Genomic DNA, 25,453 nt, shown 5'->3' with positions numbered 1-25,453 from the left:
CCATTGCCAGCTCCCCCTCACTCAGTCCCATAGCCCTGCAAGTTTATTTCCAGCTTGTGGGCAGTGAGTTACAGGTAAGTACCAGTCACTGTGTAAAAAAGTTTTTCCTTACACTCCCCACACCTTCTCTGCCTGGAATTTCTTGCCAAAATTCTTATATCTATGTTCTATAATCCATGTAATCAACTAATGGCAAGAGATTTCCTTGTGCACCTTCCGTAAGGTTGTCTTAATCTTGTACAACACTTTTAACACTCCTGTTCTGAGGAAGGGTCACTGGACCCAAAACATTAACTGTGATTTCTCTCCACAGATGCTGCCAGACCAGCTGAGCATTTCCAGCGATTTCTGTTTTTGTTTCTGATATCCAACATCTACTGTTATTTCATTTTTTTCTTTTAATTCTGTTTTACTCTGAGGAGAAAAGCCCAACCTTTCTAACCTAACCTTCGAGCTAAAACCCTCTCCTCCCAGCAAATATTCTGCTCTGTCTTGTCCGCACCTTCTCAAGGACTATCACCTCTTTCCTGGTTGGGGATTGAACATTCTGGTTGAGGCCCAGCCAGATCTTTATCGCAACAAGGAAGAAATGCTGTACTTATCTTTCAACATTAGCAAGGGGTTTCTCTGTCCCAGTTGACCTTTTATGACTATGCCATGAAGTCTGTGCTGCCTCTCATTAATCCTTCTGCCAGATTGCATCACCTGACCCTTTTATGTATTTAAATTTCAAAATCTGCCAGCTTTCTGTCCATTGCTATATCATCTGTATGTCGTGGTGCAGGTTTTTAGTATCATTCCCATTGATCCCCACTCCTTTTTATCTTTGCCAAATGTTTTGACATTACTACATATTCCTAGTGCCAAAATCAGTGGTCTTTGAACTGACTTTTAGGAAACACTGCTGTTTACCATCCTTCGATGTGGGGAAAAAAAACCTGCATAAGAATCATTTTTTTTTGGCCTTAAACCATTTTTAAAAAATTCAATTACATCCAAGCTTTCCTGTCCCATAGACAACATTTTGTTAGCTAACCTTTTATATGGTACCTATTTCAAATCCATTTTCACAACATGCATTGTAAGCCCTTCATTAGCACTCTCTGTTACTTCATCAGAAAATTCAATTAGATTAGTCAAGCAGGATATGTCTTTTACAAATCCATTCAATAATAAGCTCAAATCTCTCCATATGCTGTTTTTCTTTGTCCTGGTCAATACTGTATGCAGTACCTGTCAGACTTCGAATAAATGTACAAACAAATAATACACCTTAAAGCATCTGGTGAATAACCTTAAGTAACAGTACCATTTACCATGCCAAGGTGTCAAACTGTTGCATGTTTATTCTTAGTTAACACCAAGTCGTCTATAACTTTAACATTAGATCATCTATTTTACAGCAGCAACAAAAACAACTCAAGCTAAATAGTACCATAAACTGCCTTTTAAAGAGCGTTCAAGGCACAAACTTAGAAGGGAAATGAATGAATACTGAGCCAAAGCAGACCTAGAAAGGTTCAGTAACAGTGTGATCAAAGTGTGGGTTTTAAAAAATATCTTTAAAAAAAGGGAAGAGAAAACAAAGAGGAGTTTAGGTAAGGAAAGCTAGGCTGTGGGGGCACTGGAGATCAATATATGACCCCCCTCCCCCTTCCCATTGGTGTCCTTTCAGATTAGACTTTGATTGAACAGAAGGGAGAGGGTTTGTGGCATGAATTGGAGAGGTACAGCTCTGCGTCATTAGCATGGAAGCTGACCCCATGAGGTCAGGAAGAGGCAGCATTTTAATGATGAAGAATGAAATAATGGAAGAGAAGCATTGGACGATGATAGCATGATTGACCACAGCATCAAATGTAAAAAGGTGAAGGAGCGAGATGATCAGACGAACCATGCAAAACAAAACACAGCAGTATTAGACGTTTTAGACTGAACCACTTTTTCAATTTTTCTGTGCGTTTTTATTTTACACTTTTGATCATCTTTAGAAATTAATGTTTTATAAAATGCTGCTGACTGTAAATTGAACTAACAATCCTGATTTCTGTATTTTACTCTTCTGCTATTGGATATAAAAGACATCAGTAACTATGACCGCGATAATCCAAAAATAAGTCAGTTGTTTTAAAGCGATGGTATATGAGCAGCAAATCTTGTTTCAAGTGCTATGAGGAATAAAGGACATTCTAATATTTGAGAAAATTAATCTTCATTTTTCTTTCTTTTCTGATCCCAATGTTTTCCAGAATCAACATCTTGAATTGTGGAAAATTTAAAGACAATGAATTGTGATACTTTGACATTATGCAAAGTAATACAGTGCTCAATGAGGTTAACGGCTTCAGTTGTATTAAATTGAATCATTAGAATCTAATATGCAGTTATGAAGAAAGCAATAGAATTGGCAAAGCAGAAGAGATACTACAATGTTTATACAACGTAAACATTTCAAATCAGATGGGTCTGCCCCCAAAACTACTTTTTAAAGTGCAAGCAAGTGAAAGAATACTTGCACTTAGTTACTGCTGAGGTACATCTGTGTATGGTAGGGATACTCTTATTTAGTATAATCTCAAGTGTGATTTAAATGAATCATGGGAGACTGTGCTGTTGCTATTGATTTTACATCTTTCAGACATGAAATATTATTTCCATCAACAATGAAATGATCAATTATGCCCGGAAGATAAATGCTGTTACATGGCATACACTCGAATTTAAAAGTCTGCCAGCTGTTTTGCTTTCTGGGTATTAGAGTTGAGCAAGTGCAATTTGTGGCAATGTCATGTGTAAAGATTTCAATATGATGTGATTTATACAGTGGTTTATACAGTCACTGGTACAATGAGCATTTTTTGCTTTTATCAGGTGTGTGTGCAATATAGACTGCAGCAGATTCAACTACAATCCAGTGTGTGCATCTAATGGAAAATCATATGATAGTCCTTGCCTTGTCAAAGAAGCATCCTGCCAGAGACAGGAATGGATTGAAGTAAAACGGCTTGGTAAATGCCAAGGTAAATGAATACATGTTCTGAAATGATGAATTGAGATGACATTCCCAGTGATTTGCTAAGATACAGATGTCTGCTTTGGGTGACAATCATTCTACAAAATATTTAATCAATTTATCCACATGCAGAGTTTTAGAAATAATAAATTAAAAGTCATAGTTGATGCATCATTTAGCTCACAAGTAATGTAATTATTGGCACTTCACTCAGTCTTTTTCATTTCCATTCGCATCATGTACCACCTCAAAGGGTTTTTAACTCCATATGATGTGCATTTCTGCCTTTTCAAAGCTATTGTACATTTCAAAATTACTATGTTTTCCATTAATAATTATGCTTTTTAAAATGAAAATATGCCACCCCATTAATAGAACTTGTCAGTTTGTTTGTTCTCTTGCAAATCACTTGTTAGTGCATTAAGCCTGTCTCCAAGCATTAAAGGATGGCACTAAAGGAAAATTAGCAGGTGCATAGCAGGAGGCTAAGCAATAGGACTGTGGCAAGGTTCACTCTAGGGATGACCTTATAAAGGGCAAATGGATGAGGCCATATTTACTAGAGATTCAATTAAAACGTATAAAGCCTATTCTATGCGCATCAATCTCTCTTCACAAAAAACGAAATTGAAAAGCTGTTTTGAGATTGTCACTAGTCTATATGAAGAAAATCATTCCAAAAACATATAATTTTAGTTGTCAATTTTGACGTGTTCTTAAAAAAAAAGCAACAGCAATTTGGTATGCAGTTGTAAATGACAAATACTACTTATGCTGACCTTGTTTCAGTGCAAAAATATTTTCTATCCAAATTACAACCAACGTAGTTGGATTTTAAAAACATACTTGTAAATGCAGGTGCTGCATTATCACCAGAAATGAAGGGCAGAGAGTGTGTATGATTTTCAAGCTAGAAGCACACTGTCATACAGGGTGAAGGTAAACATGAACATCTCTATCCGTGCTGAAGCATGCATGAAACTCTTTTCATGTGCAAGTATACTTGAGGTCTAATAGATTTGTTGGCACTGAAGTAGATTTCACCAATGTGGGCTGAACTTTGAGAACCTATGTCCATCTGATCATCCAGAATGAAATAATGTTTATTGACTTGACTGTGGAGCAGTATAGTCCTTCGTGTCTCCTCTGTTAAGCACAGTCCTAATCACAGTTTCTCTCAATGATTCCTTGCTCCATCCCTAATACCAGGCTCTTATCCCAATCCTCTGATTGCAACCAGCCTCCTCTGCAAGCACCCTGATCGTCCATAGTTGCACTGATCCCCAATTGCCTACACCCTAGCTACTACCAATGTCTAGGCTCCACAATCCCCAGCCTTCAACTCACTTGGCGCCTTGGGGTTTCTAAGATTCTACCATGTGACCCAAGCATCCAACCTCAGAAATTCCAGACCCTTGACCCTAACCAGGAGTTATCTTACATCGTTTCCCCTTTCAGACCCCTACAATCTTGAGCCACTAGCAGCAGCCTAATTTTTCTATACCCAATTGACTTCATGTGACACCAGCATTGTCACATTTAAGCCTGGGACCAAACATCTAAAGGACCATGCTGCATAATCCAAAAAAATTGGCCATATTTGTCTGCAACAAATATTCATTGCTACTTAGAATTGTCTTAGTGATGTAGACATTGGAGTGAAAGGTCCATGGGAGTTCTCAATGTTACAGAAGATTGGCATATACCACAGAAAATCATCATAATTTATTTTGGTTTCCTGGAGTCTCTGCCAATTTTCCATTGAAGTTACAGGTCAATGCTACTACAAAATTCTACATCATTTTATGTGGAATCATAGGATAGTTTCAGAGCAGATAAGGCTATTCAGCCCATTGTGGTCATACCAGCTCTCTGCAAGAGCATTTCAGCTAGTTCCACTCTCCTGCTCTTCCCCACAACCACAATATTTTCTCAACTTAATTATCCAATTCTCTATGAAAATTGTGATTGAATTTGCTTTTACTATGCACTCAGGCATTACATTTCACATCATAATCACTTGTGATATTGAACAAACATTTCCTTATGCAACCAATACTTCCTTTACTAATCACTTCCAATCATGTTTCTTGAACTTAGCACCAATGGGAGTAGTTTCTCCCTATTTCCTCCATCCTGACCTTTCATGATTTTGAAAAACTCTGTTAATTCTTTTCATAACTTACACTTATCCAAGGAATAATTGTCTCGCTATCTGTATAACTAAAGGCCCTCAGAGCTGAAATTTTGTACATCCCTTTGCCCCTCTCTAATCCGAACTGCAGTGCCAAGAATTATATGAAATACTCTGAGATTTTATGTGTTTGAAAGAAGTTCACAATAATGTTGTTATTTTTGTAGTCTACCTGCTCAACCTGCTCTGTCAGTTTTAACTATTTGTGTGAATGTGCCTCCAGGTGACAGTGCTCCTAGACCACTTTTAGAATTGTACCATTTATTTCACATTGCCTTTCCTCATTCTTCCTCCAAAATGTGTCACTTTACACATCACTGCATTGAAATTCATTTGCCTCATGTTCATCCTTTCATTAGCCTGTCTACTACTACTTAAAATATACCACTGTCCTTCTCACAGTACAAAATTCAAATCTAAAGCCTCTTTATTAATACTCAAGGATCTGTATATAGAGTCATAGAGATGTACAGCATGGAAACAGACCCTTTGTTCCAACTCTTCCATGCCAACCAGATATCCTAACCTAATCTACTCCCATTTGCCAGCACTTGGCCCATATCTCTCCAAACCCTTCCTATTCATATACTGATCCAGATGCCTTTTAACTGTTGTAACTGTACCAGCCTCCACCACTTCCTACATGCACCACCCTCTGGATGAAAATGTTGCCCGTTAGGTCCCTTTTAAATTTTTTTTCACACCCTAAACATATGCCTTATACTTCTGGACTCCCCCACCCCAGGGAAAAGACTTTGTCTATTTATCCTATTCATGCCCATCATCATTTTATAAACCTGTATAAGGTCCCCCCTCAGCCTCTGACGCTCCAGGGAAAACAGCACTAGCCTAATCCTCCAACCCTGGCAGCATCCTTGTAAACCTTTTCTGACCTTTTCAAATTTCACAACATCCTTCCAATAGGACGGAGACAAGAAATACACACAATATTCCAAAAGTGGCCTAACGAATATCCTCTACAGCCGCAACATGACCTCCCAACTCCTATACTCAGTGCTCTGTTCAGGGAAGGAAAGAATACCAAATGCCTTCTTCATTATCCTATCTACCTTTGACTCTAGTTTCAAGGAACTATGAAACTGCACTCTTAGGGTCTTAGCGAGTTTTGAGAAGATTTATAGCTCAAATTGAGGTTCTACATGTAAGTTTGCTTGCTGAGCTGGAAAGTTCATTTTCAGACATTGCATCACCATACTAGGTAACATCATCAGTGAAGCTCCAGTGAAGCACTGGTGTTATGACTTGCTTTCTATTGATGTGTTTAGGTGTCCTTGGGTTGATGATATCATTTCCTGTGGTGATGTCATTTCTTTTATTTTAATCAGAGGGTGGTAAATGAGGTCCAAGTCGATGTTTTTTTGATAGAGTTCCAGTTGGAATGCCATGCTTCCAGGAATTCTCATGCATGACTCTGTTGGCTTGTCCTAGGATGGATGTATTGTCCTGGTCAAAGCGGTGTCCTTCCTCATCTGTCTGTAAGAATACTAATGATAGTGGGTCATGTCTTTTTCTGGCTAGTTGATGTTCATGTATCCTAGTGACCAGTTTTATGTCTGTTTGTCCAATGTAGTGTTTGTTACAGTTCTTGCAAGGTATTTTGTAAGTGACATTCATTTTGCTTGTTGTCGGTATCAGATCTTTTAAGTCCATTAGCTGCACTTTTAGTGTGTTGGTGGGTTTGTGGGCTACCATGATGCCAAGGGGTCAGAGTAGTCTGGCAGTCATTTCCGAGATGTCTTTGATGTAGTGGAGAGTGGCTAGGATTTCTGCACAAGTTAGGTCTGCTTGTTTGGATTTGTTGCTGAGAATTCTGCAGACTGTGTTCATTGTTTACCCATCCTTTTCCTCTGCTCTGTGTAGTTCCTCTGTACTGCAGTGTGTGGTGGCTCATTGGAATAATGTTCTGACGCAGCTTCCTTTGTGGGTGTTGGGGTGATTGCTTCTATAGTTCAATATTTGGTCTGTATGTGTTGTTTTCCTGTAGACGCTGGTTTGAAGCTCTCCATTGGCTGTTTGTTCTACTGTGACATCTAGGAATGGCAGTTTGTTGTTGTTTTCCTCTTCTTTTGTGAATTTTATGCTGGTAAGGATATTATGGTGATAAAACGTCTGAAAATTAACTTTCCAACTCAGTGAGCAAACATACATCCAGACTCCAAGATCTCTTTGTTCAGCAACACTCCCCAGGATCTTACTATTAAGTGTGTAAGTCCTGCCCTGATTTGCTTTTCCAAAATGCAGCACCTCGCGTTTATCTAAATTATAAACTCCATCTGCCACTCCTCAGCCGGTTGGCCCATCAGACCAAGATCCTGTTGTACTCTGAGGTAACCTTCTTCGCTGTCCACTACACCCCCAATTTTGATATCATCTGCAAACTTACTAACGATTAGATTAGATTAGATTACATTACAGTGTGGAAACAGGCCCTTCGGCCCAACATGTCCACACCGACCCGCCGAAGCGCAACCCACCCATACCCATACCCCGACATTTACCCCTAACCTAACACTACGGGCAATTTAGCATGGTCAATTCACCTAACCTGCACATCTTTGTGACTGTGGGAGGAAACCAGAGCACCCGGAGGAAACCCACGCAGACACGGGGAGAACGTGCAAACTCCACACAGAGAGTCGCCTGAGGTGGGAATTGAACCCGGGTCTCTGGCGCTGTGAGGCAGCAGTGCTAACCACTGTGCCACCGTGCTGCCCACCCACCGTGCCGCCCATGTTCTATGTTCACATCCAAATCATTTATATAAATGACAAAAAGCAGTGGACCCAGCACCGATCTTTGGTGGTACACCACTGGTAACAGGCCTCCAGTCTGAAAAGCAATCCTCCACCACAACTCTGTCTATCTTTTAACAATTCCTAAATCTAAAAAAATGTATCTATCTCCAGTTTTCTTTGTTCCTGCATCCCCTTTAGAGTAGCATGCTCTGTTTATTCCCTGTCCTAAATTTTCCTGTTAAAAATGTAATTTATTTACAATTCTCTGCATTAAATTCATCTTTCATATGTCCATTCATTCCCCTACCAAATATCCACTTAAAAGCTATCACTGTGCTTACAATTTGGAGATACCGATGTTGGACTGGGGTGTACCAAGTTAAAAATCACACAACACCAGGTTATAGTCCAACAGGTTTATTTGGAAGCACACTAGTGGTTGTGATCACCTGATGAAGAAGCAGTGCTCCGAAAGCTAGTGCTTCCAAATAAACCTGTTGGACTATAACCTGGTGTTGTGTGATTTCTAACACTATCCTCACAGTTAACAATACTTAAAGGTTTTCTGCCATCTCATATTCTGAAATTGTCCCCTGCACACCCAAGTCTAGGTCACTAATATATATCAAATAAAAAACAGCTGCCCTTGTACAGGTGTATGGGAATCACTTTGAAAAAACGTCATCAGGATGCACTGTTTTCAGTGACTCTGACAAACTTTGATTCAAAATGCCATTCTCCCTTTTATTCTTTGGCTCTAACTTTCCTCGAATGCCTGTTGCTTAGCCCTTTATTAAATACCTTTTAGAAGTCCATGTGCTCTACATCAACCACTTTACTCTCATTAACACTCTTTATTAACTTGTTGAGAAATATAATCAAGTGTTAGTTAGACATATCTTGGCTTAAAAATACACGCTGGTTTTCATGTGTTCTGTATAATTTTGGCTAAATTAACATTTCTAAAAGATGATGGTACACAAGGTTAACTATAGAACTCAAAAAGAGCTAGAAGACCAGATGTAAACTGACTCATGAATATATGGTAGGTTTAATGGATCTGCCAGGAAAGTACACCAGGTCAGTGCACTCATGGATTTTTCTCTGGAATACTCCACATTAAACTAACACTGCCTCCACTCATAAGAACAGAAGTGAAAGAAGAAATAGCAAAAACATTATTACGTACATAAAAAAATCATTAAACAAGGGAAAAATGCCAGAAGGTTGGCAGACATCTAATGTGATTCCTGTATATAAATACAGAGATTGAATGAGTCTAGGGACCTACAGACCAATTACTTTAATGCTAGTGGCAGGAAAGATAATGAAATTCATACTCAAAAATCGAAAAGAAAGCACAGAGAAACTGAAATGTAGTAAAGAACAGTCAGCACAGATTCCAAAAGGAAGACTTTGCTTAATCAAGCATTGAATTATTTGAAGAAGTAACAAAAAGGATAGATAGAGCGGCACAGTGGCTATCATACCGGGGAACCAGATTCGATTTCCCCCCTCGGATGACTGTCTGTGTGAACTCCACACATTCTTCCTGTGTCTGTATGGGTTTCTGCTGGGTGCTCCAGTTTCCTCTCATAATCCAAAGATGTGCAGGTTAAGTGGATTGGCGATGGTGGATTGCCCTGTAGTATCCAGGGATGTGCAGGCTAAGTGGATTAGCCATGGGAAATGTGGGGTTATGTGGGGGCTGGCTTTTGGGTTGAATACTCTTCAGAGGATCGGTGCATACTCGATGGGCTGAAAGGCCTCTTTCTGCACTGTAAGGGTTCTATGATTCCATGAGAAGTGTAATAATGTAGATGTAATATATTTGACATTCTAAAATGCATTTGACAGGTATTACAGTATATAGCAAAGTCATTGAATAATGTATGGAGTCGGGGACCAATAGTTGAATAGATATTATGCTGTCTCCAAAATAGAAAACAGACACTGGTGACGTAAAGAAATTAATAAGATTGACAAAGGGTGGGAAGTGGTGTGCCAGAAGAATAAGTGTTAAGACTACTCCCACCTATAATTTACATATTGATTAGGAGTCAGAAATTGGATTACAGTTCAAATTTATTTCGATATGGAGGGGGAGGTGTGTAGTTAATACAGAGGAGGATGCAACAAATACATGAAGACATTAATAAAATAAGAATACAATTAAGTATATTTGCATATTAGCAAGTACACTCTGATCAGCGATCTGACTGAAGTCTTCAAGACATTAACAGAAAGAGACAGGGTAGACAAAAATAAACTGTTTCCACTGGTTCGGGATTCTAGAACTAGGGGACATTCTCTTAAAGTTAAGGTCAGAATGACGGCAGAGTTGTTAGGAAGCACTTCTGTACTAAAGGGCAGTCAAAGTTTGGAACCCTTTTCCACAAGTAGCAATGGATGATAGTTTAGTTGTTAATTTTAAATCAGAGATAGATAAATTTTTGTTAAGCAAAGGTATTAAAGGATATGGGCCAAAGGCAGATACGTGGAGTTAGGCCACAGATCAGCCATGATCTCATTGATTAGTAGAAAAGGGGCTGAATGGCCTACGCCTGTTTCTATCAGGAAGTTCATATTGGTGGGAAAGCAATGGGGATCATGTACTCTTTGGAAATTAAGTGTCTACATAGGGTTCTATGTGTGCAGTAGTACAAAGTGCTTGCTTAGATTAATAAGGCCATAAAAATAAACATGCACTTGCATTAATTTATAAGGAGATAGAATAAAGCAGAGAAGTCATTTTAAAATTGCATAGAAGTTTGGTTAGACCACACTTGGAGTACAGTAAACTATTCTGATTTTTAATTTACAAACAAGGAAATGTTTGTTGCAAGAATGATCGTTGACTGGGAAGATTAAACCCTTCAGGAACGATTCAAGTCTTTATTCACTAATAAAGGAAAAAAGGGTGATATAATAGAAGTCTTTAAGATTATGAAAAAGTTTGATAGGGTCATCATAGAGAAAGTATTTCTATTTGTGAAGGAAAAATACAACTTCAGGCATAAATGAGATAGTCAATAATAATCTAGTAGGAATTCAAAAGAATTGTTTTTACTCAGAACAGTGTAAGAACATGGGATGCACTTTCTGTCCTCTGCTTGTCAAACACATAACACCATCTCCTCAAGAGGGCAAAGAGACAAGTCCCAAATCTGTCCATGTGGAGTGTAGAATTAAATTTCATACTTTTGACAACAATCTGATCCACATTGGCTATGCAGCCAATTGCTTCACCAAAAGCAGTCAGAACTACTACTATGGCAATATGCACTGTTAAATGCTGTTATAGCCTGAAGCTATGGATAATAATGGCAGTGGCTGTACACTTTTTCATTATATGTAGTTGACCATCTGCCTTTGCTATATGCTGGAAGTTTTATGTTGAAAGATAACCACTTTGGCTGTGTTAAACCACACTTTTATTAGCTATGAAGTCCTGGAGAATGGCTCAGAGACAGGAATGCTAACCATTGCAACACAACACCACCTCTGCAACCAATGCCACAAAGAGTAATTGAAATGACTAGCATGGATCAATTTTATCAGGGGCTATTTAATCATTAAGGGAGAAAGGAATAGAATGATATATGGATTGGGTTAGATGAAGAATGATGGGAGTATAGATTGGACACATTGGTATAGATCAGTTGGGCTGAATAATCTCTTTTGGTTTTGTAGCTAATTCACATATTAATAATTTTGGTGGGAAGGGGTGATGTTGAGATACTCAGATGAATTCACAAGAGTTACCTCTCAATAAAAGACCTTAAGAGAAGTCATTGAGGATTGAATGTAATATTTGCTCAATCTTAGAACCTAAGATCATAAGATTTAGGAACAGAAGTAGGCCATTTAGCAAATTGAGTCTGTTCCACAATTCAATGAGACCACAGTTAATTGGTATATCAATCTGTCTGACCGAGTAAGAAGTAATAAGAAGATTCCTCCATGTTTATAAGTATATTTTAAAGTAAATCTCTAAATTCTTTTCATTTTATTTCTGTTTAATGTTCTATGAGCTTCTCAGACTACACAAATTCCTATTGCCATCAACATCCTGACACCATGGATGAATTAGGATACAATTTGATGAAACTTGTGATAACCCAAGTTGCACAAAGTATCTGGGGGTGGGGTGATGGCTAAGTTACATTTTGTTGGTCTGTATTTTGTTACCGTATACTTTAACACTTTAATACTTTCAGCTCTGAGAGAAGAGTTTGATGATTTTTACAACTATTATCCATCCTCACATATCAACAGATGCTTGAACTATAGGTGATAGTTCCTTAAGGTGATGCATTTCTCAGGAAGTTAATGGAGTGTCACACCAGCTGCATGAACCTAAATACTATTTTATTGCAATCCCCACAGCTGGTCCCACATTGATTTATGCTGGACTTTTAGAGTCCTAAAAAGAGAAATATTCACATGCATAATTCACCGATGCCAATATAGGCAAAACATAAAATCATCGGTGAATCAGCACAAAAGGAGACCATTCACTCTACTTTGCCAGTGTCAACTCTTTGAAATTAGTCTCCAATTAGTTTAATTCCCAGTTTTTTTTCCATGACCTTGGAAGTTATGGCTTAAAGTATATCCTTTGTATATCCTTTGGTATAACCTACTTTATATATCTTACTTTTTTTATATGTATATTTCTATATTTTATTCTCTTCAATATATTCCCAGTCATAACACGTTTTCCTTGCATAAACTCTCTTTTTGTCAATTATCTGCCACTGGAAGTAGTTTCTCATCATTTATTCTGTCAAAACCTTCATAATTTTAAATAGCCCTTAACCTTCTATGTTCTAACAATAAATTCAGTTTCTCCAGTCTCTACCTGTAACTGAAGATTTTCATAAAGAAGAAAGAAGGACTTGCATTTATATCAACATTCTTCATGGTCAAGCAATTCTGATCTCTCTGCTATGGGAATGATGTTGTGAAACTTGAAAGGGTTCAGAAAAGATTTACAAGGATGTTGCCAGGGTTGGAGGGTTTGAGCTATAGGGAGAGGCTGAATAGGCTGGGGCCGTTTTCCCTGGAGCATTGGAGGCTGAGGGGTGACCTTATAGAGGTTTATAAAATCATGAGGGGCATGGATAAGGTAAATAGACAAGGTCTTTTCCCTGGGGTGGGAGAGTCCAGAACTAGGGGGAATAGGGTTAAGGTGAGGGGGAAAGATATAAAATGGAACCTCAAGAACAACTCTTTCATGCAGAGGCTGGAGGATGTATGGAATGAGCTGCCAGAGGAAGTGGTCGAGATGATCTGATTACAACATCTATAGGAGTATATGAATAAGGAAAGGTTTGATGGGAATGGGCCAAATGCTGGCAAATGGAACTAGATTTATATAGGATGTCTAGTCGGCGTGTTGGACCAAAGGATCTGTTTCTGTGCTATATATCTCTGTGATTCTATTACTAGATGTCTCAAACCTCTTTATAGCCAGTGTTTTACTCTTAACGTGTAGAGGGTGTTGTAAAAGTAAATTTCCCCTGTACCACTTAAGACTTTGAGACATTGTCCTCAAGTGTTCCAGAAATGCAACAGAGTCAATAAATTCAGTAATTTTTTTAGATATTTGGCATGAAGTCCTTGTTTTAGTATTGTGATCCTCAAAGACGCCATATGCCTTTTTAGCGTCTTCTTAAGTTATGCTGCCACCTGGAACAATAACTTTGCATACACCCCTAGTTTCTCTGTTCCATTCAAAATAGTATGGTTGGGTTTACATGACGGATCTCCTCACTTTTCCTATCAAAATGAATCACTTTTAGCACTTTTCTGTGTTAAATGTCATCAGCCATGTGTTTGCCAATGTTACCAGCCTGTTTATGTCTGGTACCATTCTCCACCATGTTTTTGATTTTGTGTCCTCTGCAATTCTTAAGTTATGTCCAAATCCATCTCATGAATTTATATTAAACAGAGAAGTGTTCCCAACACTGACCACCTGGGGGACACATCCCTCCCATTTAAACAACAATTATTTACATTGCTCTGCTTTTCAGTCCTTTAATCAGTTATCTCTCCATGTTACCACTGCTTCCTTAATCTTGGGAATATCAATTGTCTGTTTCCACAACGTCCATCCTATAAATCATTTCATAAACAACTCAATCAAGTTAATCAAACATAATTTTCCTTTAACATAATGGTGTTCATTAATAACAATGAAATTTATTCCAGATTATTGTTTCTAAAAGTCGGTATCACTGACGTTAGGTTTATTAGTCTGGAATTGTTAATTTAACCCAGTTCCTTTGTTTTTGGATAGGCGTGTAACATTTACACTCTTCGGTAGACCCTGTCATTATTTGATAATAATTGTGGCCAAAGCCTCAGCAATTTCCATCCAGCTTTCTTTCAGCAATGTTGAATGTATCCCATTTGGACCTAGTGATTTTTCTATATTCATATATCCAATTTCTCTATAGCTTTGTCCATTACTATGACTTTGTAATAACTATTTAGTCAAGATGGAAACAAAGTACTCCTTTAGTCCCTCAACCCTAGGGCGTCTTCGATAAAGATGTTATACATTTTTGGTTCTTACTCCATCCTATTCTTCCACTGATGACCATTTTTCTAATTATATGTTTATAAAAGAATTTCAAGTTCTCTTCTATATAATCTCACACATATGCTGTATCACGTAATGCATTTGGCTGAAGAAAATACAGAAGAGGATCTGGCAGGAGCACATGGCGAAGTATTTCATGACCATTGCCACAGCATCTCCATTTTATGGTGATCTTGTTAAACACCGATCAAACCCCAGAACATATGTTGGTAAAATGGAAATAATAATGCAACACAACCTACTTAAATTGTACTGCAGTTAATTAAGAAAATGTACAATTGGCAAAGGCTAGTAATGGTTTATGGGTACCCTGGGAAGTTGTGTAATGAATTTTGTAGCTATTATTTGTGCTGTAATCTTACATTTAAAAAAAGACTCTAATTCCACTTACATCTGAAAGCCATGCATCTAATTTCTACTGGAACATCAATCAGAGGTCCTAGATGTTCAATCTGGACCAATAGTAGGGCTACATTATGTTTATTCAGAAATTAAGAAAGAAAGATAAAAACATGTCCAAACTGTTTGTCCCTTCAAGTAAGTGATAAGCCATCTTGTTAACAATGTCTTTATGCATCAACTTTTCTTTTAAGATGACACTGCTTCTTTGGGGAAAGACAATGGATTTCAACTGGGTACAGAAGTTAAAGGTAAGTGGTGGAAAATGTATACATGATTAAAAACTTCCTCTGCATGCTGTGATGAAATAATGTTTAGTTGACAACAAAGAATAGGGCAAGCATCTGGGAAGCCTGTCACAAAAACAGACCTGCACTGCCCTTAAACCAGGCTAAAGCGTTCTCACCAAATACATTGCAATGCATTTATAGTAAATTGATCAGAACTCTTCCTCGAATTAGAATTGGATTGTACTGGTTGTGGCCTTCACCCAGCTGGAGTGGTCAAGGCTAGATTCAGCCTGTGATAATGTCTTAAATGCAAGACCACTTTTGCCAATTTTGCGGTTTATTTTCTGTGCTGTTAATTTTTTTGTATTTTACTGGTATTTTAGAAAAAATATATTCCTCTACATTTTGTGGCATTGTTTGTCTCCTAATAATTAATGAACTTCAAATAACAGCAAAAATAGAAATTGATTAAGAAACTTTGCAGGTCTTGCAGTATTTGTGGAGAGAAAGCAAAATCAGCATTTCAGGTCCAGTAACCCTTCAGCAGAACTATGAATTAAAACATGTTACTCTGATGAATAGTCTTGGACCCAAAATGAAGACTTTGCTTTCTCTCTACATATTTTGCTGAATTTCTCCAGAAATTTCTGTTTTTGTTTCAGCATTTCCAACATCTGCAATTCTTGGTTTTACTTAAAATGGTGGCATTTTCTGTTAATTCAATATTAACCTTTTAATCTGTCAATTCCTCAGTGGAACATGAAACGCTGAAGAAATCTGACACATAAAAATAGAGCACATACAACTCAAACTTGGCATATCAAGAAGGAAGAAACATATTGAGTGTAGGGATTTGTTAAAATCTCAAACTAAAATTAAAGCGGGGATTTGTTTTGAAGCACCATAAGTAAAGTACATTGTTATTACAGTGGTATTTGGTGATAGACCACAATACCAGAGACGTAAGAAACAATAGAGTCAAACTATTCCCATTTGACATCGTGCTACCAATTGCAGTTATAGCCTTGGCACACCTATGTGGCAGTGAGCATGGGGAAAGGTTGCATTCCATTGAGGTCAGTCTCAGAACATTTGAAGATTGCAGTTGTCACACAGATATTAGTTTAAACATGCAGTCATGAAAGGTGGAATTTTCAACCCCTGTCAACTGGCTTTGAGGCAGAGGTTGATGCTGGTTAGCTGATAAATTGTGGCACTTGGCCTTCCCATTCCCTTTCTGTTTCAATTGTATGGGCCTGTGTTTGGACCTGTTGAGCTCAATTAATAGTGGGTAACCCAAGCAGCTTTTACTGGATGAGCTGGTATTACACATGAGAGGCAGGGTATGTCCTCCTTTCAAGGTTCATTATGAATAGTGAAGGCACCCAGTGCAAGGTCTCTTTCTCCCACCACCACCTCACTTTAACTCTCAATTCCTAACCTCTCAAATGTGGCCATGCCCTCCTCATCTACCTTTTTTGGAACCTGCCTGCTGGTGTGCCTCTCTGCAGCTGAGAGTTCTACAAACTCTCACATTTAGATAATGTGTTTCATGTTACCATTTCCATCAAAATGGACAATATTGCACTTTCCACTTTGCCCAATCACTCAACCTATCAGTATCCCCTTTTAGGCACTTTATGTCCGTTTCACAACTCACTTTACTATCTATTTTTGTGTCATCAGCAAGTTTAGTACAAAGCCTTTGGTCCCTTCATCTCAACTATTTTATATAAATTGTAAAGAGTTGAGGCCCCAACAGCAACTCCTGTGGCACACCATTTGGGACATCCTGCCAACCTGAAAAAGACACATTTATTTCTGTTATCTGCTTCCTGCTAGCTAGCCAGACTTCTATCCATGCCCAGATGCCTCCCCCATCACCATAAACTTTTATTCAATAACTTTTGACATGGCACCTTATCAAGTGTATTTTGGAAATCTAAGTACAACACAAACTGAAGTTACTATTTCAAAGAACTCCATTAGATTAATTAAACATGATTTCTCTTTGACAAAACCATGTTGGCTCTACCTGATTTCCTGGAAGGTCTCCAAGTATCCTGTTATAATCTCGTTAGAAATAGCATCTAACATTTTCCCTATGACAGATGTTAAGTTAACTAGCTTGAGACTTCCTGCTTTTTGCCTCCCTGCCTTTTTGAATACAAATGTTACATTGGCTATTTTCTAATCTAAGGACATCTTCCCAAATCTAATGACATTTTTAAGTACTTCACAAACAATGAATCATTTCAATGTTATTTTAAGTAATCCACCCACCATTTTCATGCATCAAAATTCCACTAATAGCAAAATTATTAATAGTCGTTATCCTGGTTTTGGCTTCTCAGAAATAAAATTGGTAACACAATAATATTTTTTTAATTGCTAAAAATGGACGGAAGTTACCTATTGATACCAATTATAACGTTTCTTATGCCTGTAAGAGTGCTACCAAAAGCCTAGACTGATTTGAAATGTCTGAACGTGAGGTTAATAAATGCCCCAGCTCCATCGGTCAAAGGATCAAAATAAGGGACAGTACGCACTTATCTGAAAACACTACAGAATTCTTTTGATTAAGGCCAAAGAGTTACAGTGAGAAGGAGGATATTCATGGATATTCACTCTAATCATCCAAATGTAACGTGATAAGTTTAAAGTAGCCAATTTGCACCATATGTGTAAAACAAATGAAATGAGAGCAAATAACCCCGATGCTTATTAATTTACTTTCCAGATGCCAGTGATCAAAGAGAAGATATTTACACTGGAAACTACCAGCCGTGTTCAGAAAATGTCTGCTTGCATGGCAAATGTGAATATATTTACGCTCGTCGAGAGACATCCTGTCTGTAAGTGTCTGATTCTTAAGGTTCTCACTTATGTTATTTTGAAGTTCCAATTATTCTTTATTCTTGGAAAGCTTCTACATAAAAAATGCATAGATCCAATCATTGATTATAAAAGTAAGGAAGTTGGAATAATCCTTTATAAACACTTGTTTGGTCACTATTGGAATATTTAATGAGCTGAATTTTTCAATTGCAATTGAGTAACTCAAGTTGGTAAATGTCCTGACTCCATAGACCTTCCTCAGTATGAAGTGCCCTCTTACACATTCTACAGAAGTAGGGGAATAGAGGTAGGACCACAGAATCAGATCAGTAGTGACCGAGTGCTGAGATAAACTGGTTGAAAGAAAACCTGAATGAGTTCTGTCGAAACTCTTGTGAAAGGATTATGTGTGAGTTTGTTTAGACAGGTTTCAGAGATGGGTTGACTTTACTTGATTGCCTCACTTTGAGGTGATAATATGATGTTTCTCTCTGTGATTTTGTCACTGTCAAGTGCTTAAAACTTCTGTTGAACTTATTTCTAAAAATTATGAATGGATGATCTTTACTAAGCTGTTTATCAGATTCCATTGTTATAATTTGATTCTTTGTTTCTGTACATCATGTGGACTGAGGTGGGTATCAAAGGGCCTTAGGTTAACATGAGTGCTATAACCGGCATAGGTGACATTGAGTTGACATGGAGGGGCCATGGAAACTGCCTTTCAGAAAGTTTCTGAATTCAAACAATGATCCTTGACTTTTCCAAAGGGCTGAAAATGTGTTGCTGGAACAGCGCAGCAGGTCAGGCAGCATCTAGGGAACAGGAGAATCGATGTTTCGGGCATTGTCACCCAAAGTTTATGGATATGTTGGACCATCCACAGAAAATTGAAAACAGCTTGTGGATGTTTACCTGGACAGTGGAGATAGCCAGGTTTGGATTATTAGGTGTGTGCCTGCTGTGCTTACCAGTAGTCTACACCAGAAGGAATTGGGGATGCCACAATGGGGGGTGCCATTCCAAGACTTAGGTCATTTTTAATGGCTCCAGATGCCCACTAATTACAAAATAATCTAGCTCATTGTCTCCAATTGGGGACATCACACTTAATGAAAGATGGGTTTTAAGATTCACGAAAATAGTTCAAAGGATGGAGTTTTCAGTTACTTGGTTAGACTGGAGAAACTGGAGTTATCCTCCTTGTGAAGAGAACATAGGACTTGCGAATGGGAGTAGGCCATTCAGCCCTTTGGCCATGCTGAACCATTCAAAATGATAATGTCTGGGATGTTTGTGACCAACCCTGCACTCCTGTAGGTCCCCCATGCCCACATTGCGCATTGTTCACAGTCATTAAAGATATATACAGAGTAGATTTAGAGACTGATCCTATTGGCAAATGGCTCAATAATCAGAGGACTAAGGTTTCGGTAATCAGCAAAAAAGAGGCCGCAAGAGGGAAAACTTTTTATAATACTTTGGTAGAATCTAGCCTGCTGTACGTGAAACAGGGCTGGAAGTAAATTTTAATTCTTGCTTTCAAAAGGGAATTAAGATGAATGTCTGAATGGGAAGGTTTGCAGAGCATAGGAATGTAGAAATGGGAATAAGCCATTCAGTTCCTAGTGCTTGTTCCACCATTTAATAAGATCATGGCTAATCTGTGGCATAACTCTATATACCTGCCTTGGGCCATATTGATTAATCCCTCTGCTTAATAAAATATTATCTATCTCATTTTAAAACTAAGAACTGATCTTGCATCAACTGCCATTTGTGGAAGCGATTTCCACACTTCTACCACCCTTTGTGTGTAGAAGTACTTTCTAACATTTCTCCTGAATGGTCTTGCCTGAAGTTTCAGACCAAGTAGGGAAATGGGAGTCATGCTAATGCCCGAAACGTCGATTCTCCTGTTCCCTAGATGCTGCCTGACCTGCTGCGCTTTTCCAGCAACACATTTCCATCTCTGATCTCCAGCATCTGCAGTCCTCACTTTCTCCTCAAATGGGAGTCATTACTTTGCAGAGAGTCACAATGGCCTCCTGTGCTGTAACCATTCAATGATTCCATAAATGTAAGAAATAATAACCTTAGCAATAAAGCATTTCCTCTATAGTCTTAGACACTCATGTTTTATGTCTAATTTGTAATATTCAGATTCAACCACAACTCCATCCCTCTACTTTAACCTGATTAAATTTACCAGTATCGTGTGATAATATGTGAAACAATAATTTACTCACAAAAGTAATCGGTAGCAGTGGAGTTCACAGTTAGCTGAATGTGATATCTTTTACACAATTAGCATTAAGTGGCTTTGAGCTGCGCAGACTGAATGCTAAAAGCAATCCTTGTTCAAATTGGTAAAGATCTTTTGCTCTGATAAATTAAGTCTATATGCACAGCATTTTAAATGTTTCCTTAGGGGAAGATATGCTCTTTTCCCATTTGTACAAACTCCTAAAAGAAATGCCTTATTATTTTGTGGGACGTAGGCATCTCTGGCAAGGCCAGCATTTGTAGCCCTTGAACTGATTGGTTTGCTAGGCCATTTCAGAAGGCTGCGATCTGGAATCTCAAGGTAAGAGTAGCAGACTTCAAGGATATTAGTGAACCAGATTTTTCTTTTTTGAAAAGCAATCAGTGATATTTGTCATGAAACTATCTTTCAATTCCAGACTTATTCGTTGAATTTAAATTCCACCAGCTGCCATGGTACAATTTGGTCCGCGAGTCTTATGATAATACTGCCACAATTCCAAGTCCTCACCATTGCATTTATTCACATTATAAATATGACCTGTACAATGCTACAGCATTCCAAGATCATAACTGGCCAGTGCTCGAAAACAATGGCTTAATGCTAAAGGAAGCTGTGAAGTTTTTTGTTCAGTGGCCAGTACTTTTCAGTTGGTGCAATTAATCTCTGGTTATAGAAAGATCTCACTGTCTCTGCTAGCAATACATCAGGATTATTTATTCTGCATTAGTCAGTCCAATTGTGTATTTGCTGCTGAAAGCAGACATTAGTATAAAGAGGAATGTTCAGTTGTTTGATGCTTGCTTAAAGATGGTGTTACCAATAATATACATTCTTGACTTAACTTAGCTTCCTTTTGTGACAATTCTCAAGGATGTTTCTGTCAAGACTGGATTATTTTTCTGTATCTACTTCTCCTGTTATAGTTGCAGTCGAGATTTAGCTTTAACCTTATTGAACAGATATATCTGTGAACAGCATAAATCAACAATTGTTAAGCTCTTATGGATATGAAAACACCCATTGTCACATTTCACAAAATAATCTTCTATAAAATTCACCAATAGGGTTTAAAGCCTGAATTTTATCCATTTCATTTAATCCAAGACGGTTGAACATGTAAGCGTGGAGAGAGACATTCACTTTTGTTGCTTCATTTCATAGAATCGTACAGTACAGCCCATCGAGCGTGTACTTCCAAAACTGTGCTGAATCTGTACTAACCCAACTTTCTAGCCCTAGACCCACAGCCTTGAATACTATGACATTTCAAATGCTAATCCAAGTACTTTTTAAAAGTTGTGAGGTTACGTGCCTCAACAACCTTCCCAGGTAGGGGATTCCAGACACTCACCAACTTCTGGGAGAAAAAGATTTTCCTCAAATCCCCTCTAAACCTCCTGCCTTTCATTTGAAAATTATGGCCCTTGTTATTGACCCTTAAGCTAAAGGGAATGGCCATTTTCTATCCATCCTATCCATATCTTTCATAATCTAATACACCTCAATCAGGTCCTATCTCTGTTTTCTGTAGAGCAGAGAGGCAATCTGACCTTGTGCGGCCTTCATAACTTAATTGGTCCATTCCAGGAACCATTCTGATGAATACCCTCTGCACCCCCTCGAGTTCAATCACATCCTTCCTGTAGTGTGGTGATCAGAACTGCACACAGTAGTTAGTCCAGCTGTGACCTAACCAAAGTTCAAGTTCTGTACCACTCCAACGTGATCTCCCTCCTCTTATAATCTGCGCATTGTCTGATAAAAGCAAGCAACCTGTGTGCTATCGTCACCTTCATGACAAACACCCCGGAATACCTCTGTCCCTCTGAGCTTCCCGGTGTCTCACTATTCATTGAGTACTCCCTTGTCTTGCTTTTCTTTCAAAGTGCATTCCAAATTTCTGATAGCATTGCACAATCTCATATCAATTCTTGGGAAAGACAATGTGGCATGCAATCCAATGTTCTTTAATGGTATCAATGGAGAATGCTACATAGGTAGTGAGATGCAGCATTGACTCCCCCCCAATGATTCATTCTAAGTGCATTCCTGGGAGAGAGAGTCTGAAGCTAGGAACCAGTGTTTGCAGCAAGTGTTGAAAATAATAACTTCACATTTCACATATTCAACTGACTCTCAGGTAAGCAGTCTGAAAATGTCATAACAGTGGAAGAGTTGACTGAGATATTACCAATGTATATGTGAAAACTAACACTGTTTCCAGGTGATATTGCTGGAGGGCAGCACATGAGTGAGAAATAAGTGGAGCAAGAATGCATAAAGAGGTGTCAAGAGAGATAACATTGGAGGAGCTATTACAAGGGATACTGTAGCTATGATTAAACCAATAAGAAAGGAAATGGGTGAGAGTACTTCCACTCAGTGACAACACAGTGGGGAGAGTTAGAAGAGATGATGTGATCAACTATGCCAAAGTCTGTAGACAGGTTGAGGAGGGCAAGGCGGACAGTGTTCCTCCAGGATCGAGTGTGCTACATGGACAGCACAAACTACACACTAATACACAGCATAAAGTGCTTAAGAAGTGCAGAACACGCAAGTTACATTGTAACAGAAGAATGATAAATAATAGACATTTTTCTCGCAGCTATTCGAAGTCGTGCAAAGAATTTCAGATGAGAAAGAATCCAATCACATTGTGTTAAGGATCCTAATGGCTTGAGGGAAGAAACTGTTTCACAGTCTGTTCGTGAGAGACCAAATGCTCTGGTATCTTCTGCCAGATGGCAGGAGGGAGAACAGTTTAAGTGAGGGGTGTATGGGGTCTTCCACAATGCTCTCAGCCTTGCGGAAGCAGCGTGTGGTGTAAATGTCTGTAATGGAGGGGGGAGAGACCCCGATGATCCTCTCAGCTGTCCTCACTATCCGTTGTAAGGTTTTACAATCCAAGGCGGTGCAATTCCTGAACCAGTGATGCAGCAGCTCAGGGGACTCTCAATGAACCCCCTGTAGAATGTGGTGAGGATGGGGAGGGAGTGGGAGGTCAGCTTTCCTCATCCTGCGCAGAAAGTAGAGATGCTGCTGGGCTTTCTTGGCTATTGAGTTGGTGTTGAGGGACGAGGTGAGATTATCCGTTGGGTATACACCAAGAAATTTGGTGCTCTTCATGATCTCCATTGGGCAGCTGTCGATGTCCAGCGGAGAGTGGTCACTCCATGTCCTCCTGAAGTCAACAACCATGTCTTTCATCTTGTCCACGTTCAGAGACAAGCTGTTGGTTCTGCACCAGTCCATTAGCCATGGCACCTCCTCTTTGTATGCTGACTCATCATTTGTGCTGATGAGACTCACTACAAACATATCATCAGTGAACTTGATCACTGCACAGTTGTGTGTCAGCAGAGTGAACAGCAGTGGACTGACCACACAGCCCTGGGGGCCCCCATGCTCAGTGAGATGGTATTGAAGATGCTGTTCCCAATCCGGACTGACTGAAATCTCCCAGCCAGAAAGTACAGGATCCAGTTACACAGGGAGGCATTCAGGCTCAGCAGACTCAGCTTTCCAATCAGGTGCTGAGGAATGATGATGCTAAATTCAGAACTGAAGTCAATGATCAGTAATCTGATGTAGGTCTCTTTCTTCTCCAGGTGAGTGAGGGCCAGATGGAGGGTGGTGGAAATGGCATCATCTGTTGAGCGATTTGGTTGAAAATGCGAACTGCAGGATGTCCAGTGAGGGTACAGCAAGGTCTTAATATGCCTCAACATGAGCCTCTCAAAGCACTTCTTGACGATGGGTGTGGGTGGAACAGGAACGTACATTCATACATACATACACATACACACACACATATATATACTAACACACAGACGTACCTGTATAGTCAAAATAAATAGTCATTTCACTGACTTCATTGTTGTATACTATCATTATCTTGGTCTCGATGACCATCTAAATTGAAATTCTAACTTAATATTTGGAGAAATTAATAGGATCACATAATATATACTGTGCAAATGATTATGTGAGAGCAAAACAGTAAGGACAGCTCAAATCAGCGGCATATGGAAAAATCAATGAAATCTGAGCAAAACTTGCGCCCACACCTCCCCCCTTACTTCCTTTCAAGGCTCCAAGGGATCCTTCCATATCTGCCACAAATTCACCTGCACCTCCACACACATCATTTACTGCATCTGCTGCACCTGATGTAGCCTCCTCTATATTGGTGAGACAGGCCGCCTACTTGCGGAACGTTTCAGAGAACACCTCTGGGACACCCGGACCAACCAACCCAACCACCCCATGGCTCAACACTTCAATTCCCCCTCCCACTCCACCAAGGACATGCAGGTCCTTGGACTCCTCCATCGCCAGACCATAGCAACACGACGGCTGGAGGAAGAGGGCCTCATCTTCCGCCTAGGAACCCTCCAACCACAAGGGATGAACTCAGATTTCCCCAGTTTCCTCATTTCCCCTACCTCCCACCTTGTCTCAGTCCCAAGCCTCGAACTCAGCACCATCTTCCTAAGCTGCAATCTTCTTCCTGACCTCTCCGTCCCACCCCCACTCCGGCCTATCACCCTTACCTTAACTTCATTCCACCTATCGCATTTCCAACGCTCCTCCTCCCTACCTTTTATCTTCGCCTGCTTGGCACACTCTCCTCATTCCTGAAGAAGGCCTCATGCCCAAAACATCAATTCTCCTGCTCCTTGGATGCTGCCTGACCTGCTGCGCTTTTCCAGCAACACATTTTCAGCCCACAGATTATAACCATATTGAAGAAAAAGTAGTATGCTGTCAACAAACATGTACCTATGCTTCCATTCTCATCACTTGTTTACCACAATCAAGTTGAACAGAGATGACCTCCCCTTAACAGAACCATCCTGACTGTTTTTGATTAATCCCTGTCTCTCGAAATGCAGATTAATTCTGTCCTTCAGATGATAGACTGAGTGGCTTATCCGTTGCTCCCTTCTTGAATAACCCTACCACGTTTGCTGGTCTCTAGTCCTCTGGCGTGTGTTCCGTAGTCAGAGACGATTTGAAAATTATTGCTGGAGCTCCTGCTAGTTTGTTCTTTGCCTAAATCAGTGACCTGGGATTTATTTCATCTAACCCTGGATATTTATCTACTTTTAAGGCAGGTGGGTTGCTGGAGGCCA

At 39.2% G+C, this 25,453-nt stretch overlaps 1 protein-coding gene across 1 annotated transcript in view; it reads left to right on the top strand.

Moving 5' to 3' along the window:
• LOC122549953 (tomoregulin-1-like) overlaps positions 1–25,453 on the top strand; it is a 231,098-nt gene that overhangs the window by 190,935 nt on the left and 14,710 nt on the right. The window contains exons 6-8 of the mRNA XM_043690236.2: positions 2,872–3,020; positions 15,170–15,226; positions 17,949–18,063. Of these exons, the coding sequence (XP_043546171.2) occupies positions 2,872–3,020; positions 15,170–15,226; positions 17,949–18,063 (321 nt within the window). The remainder of the gene's footprint in view (positions 1–2,871; positions 3,021–15,169; positions 15,227–17,948; positions 18,064–25,453) is intronic.

Source organism: Chiloscyllium plagiosum, unplaced genomic scaffold (assembly GCF_037043375.1).
Source record: "Chiloscyllium plagiosum isolate Xiang-an unplaced genomic scaffold, Cpla_swu_hap1 HiC_scaffold_5, whole genome shotgun sequence".
Lineage (NCBI taxonomy): Eukaryota > Metazoa > Chordata > Chondrichthyes > Orectolobiformes > Hemiscylliidae > Chiloscyllium > Chiloscyllium plagiosum.
Note: the sequence above shows the minus strand (reverse complement) of the source record. Positions and strands in the feature narration are given on the sequence as shown.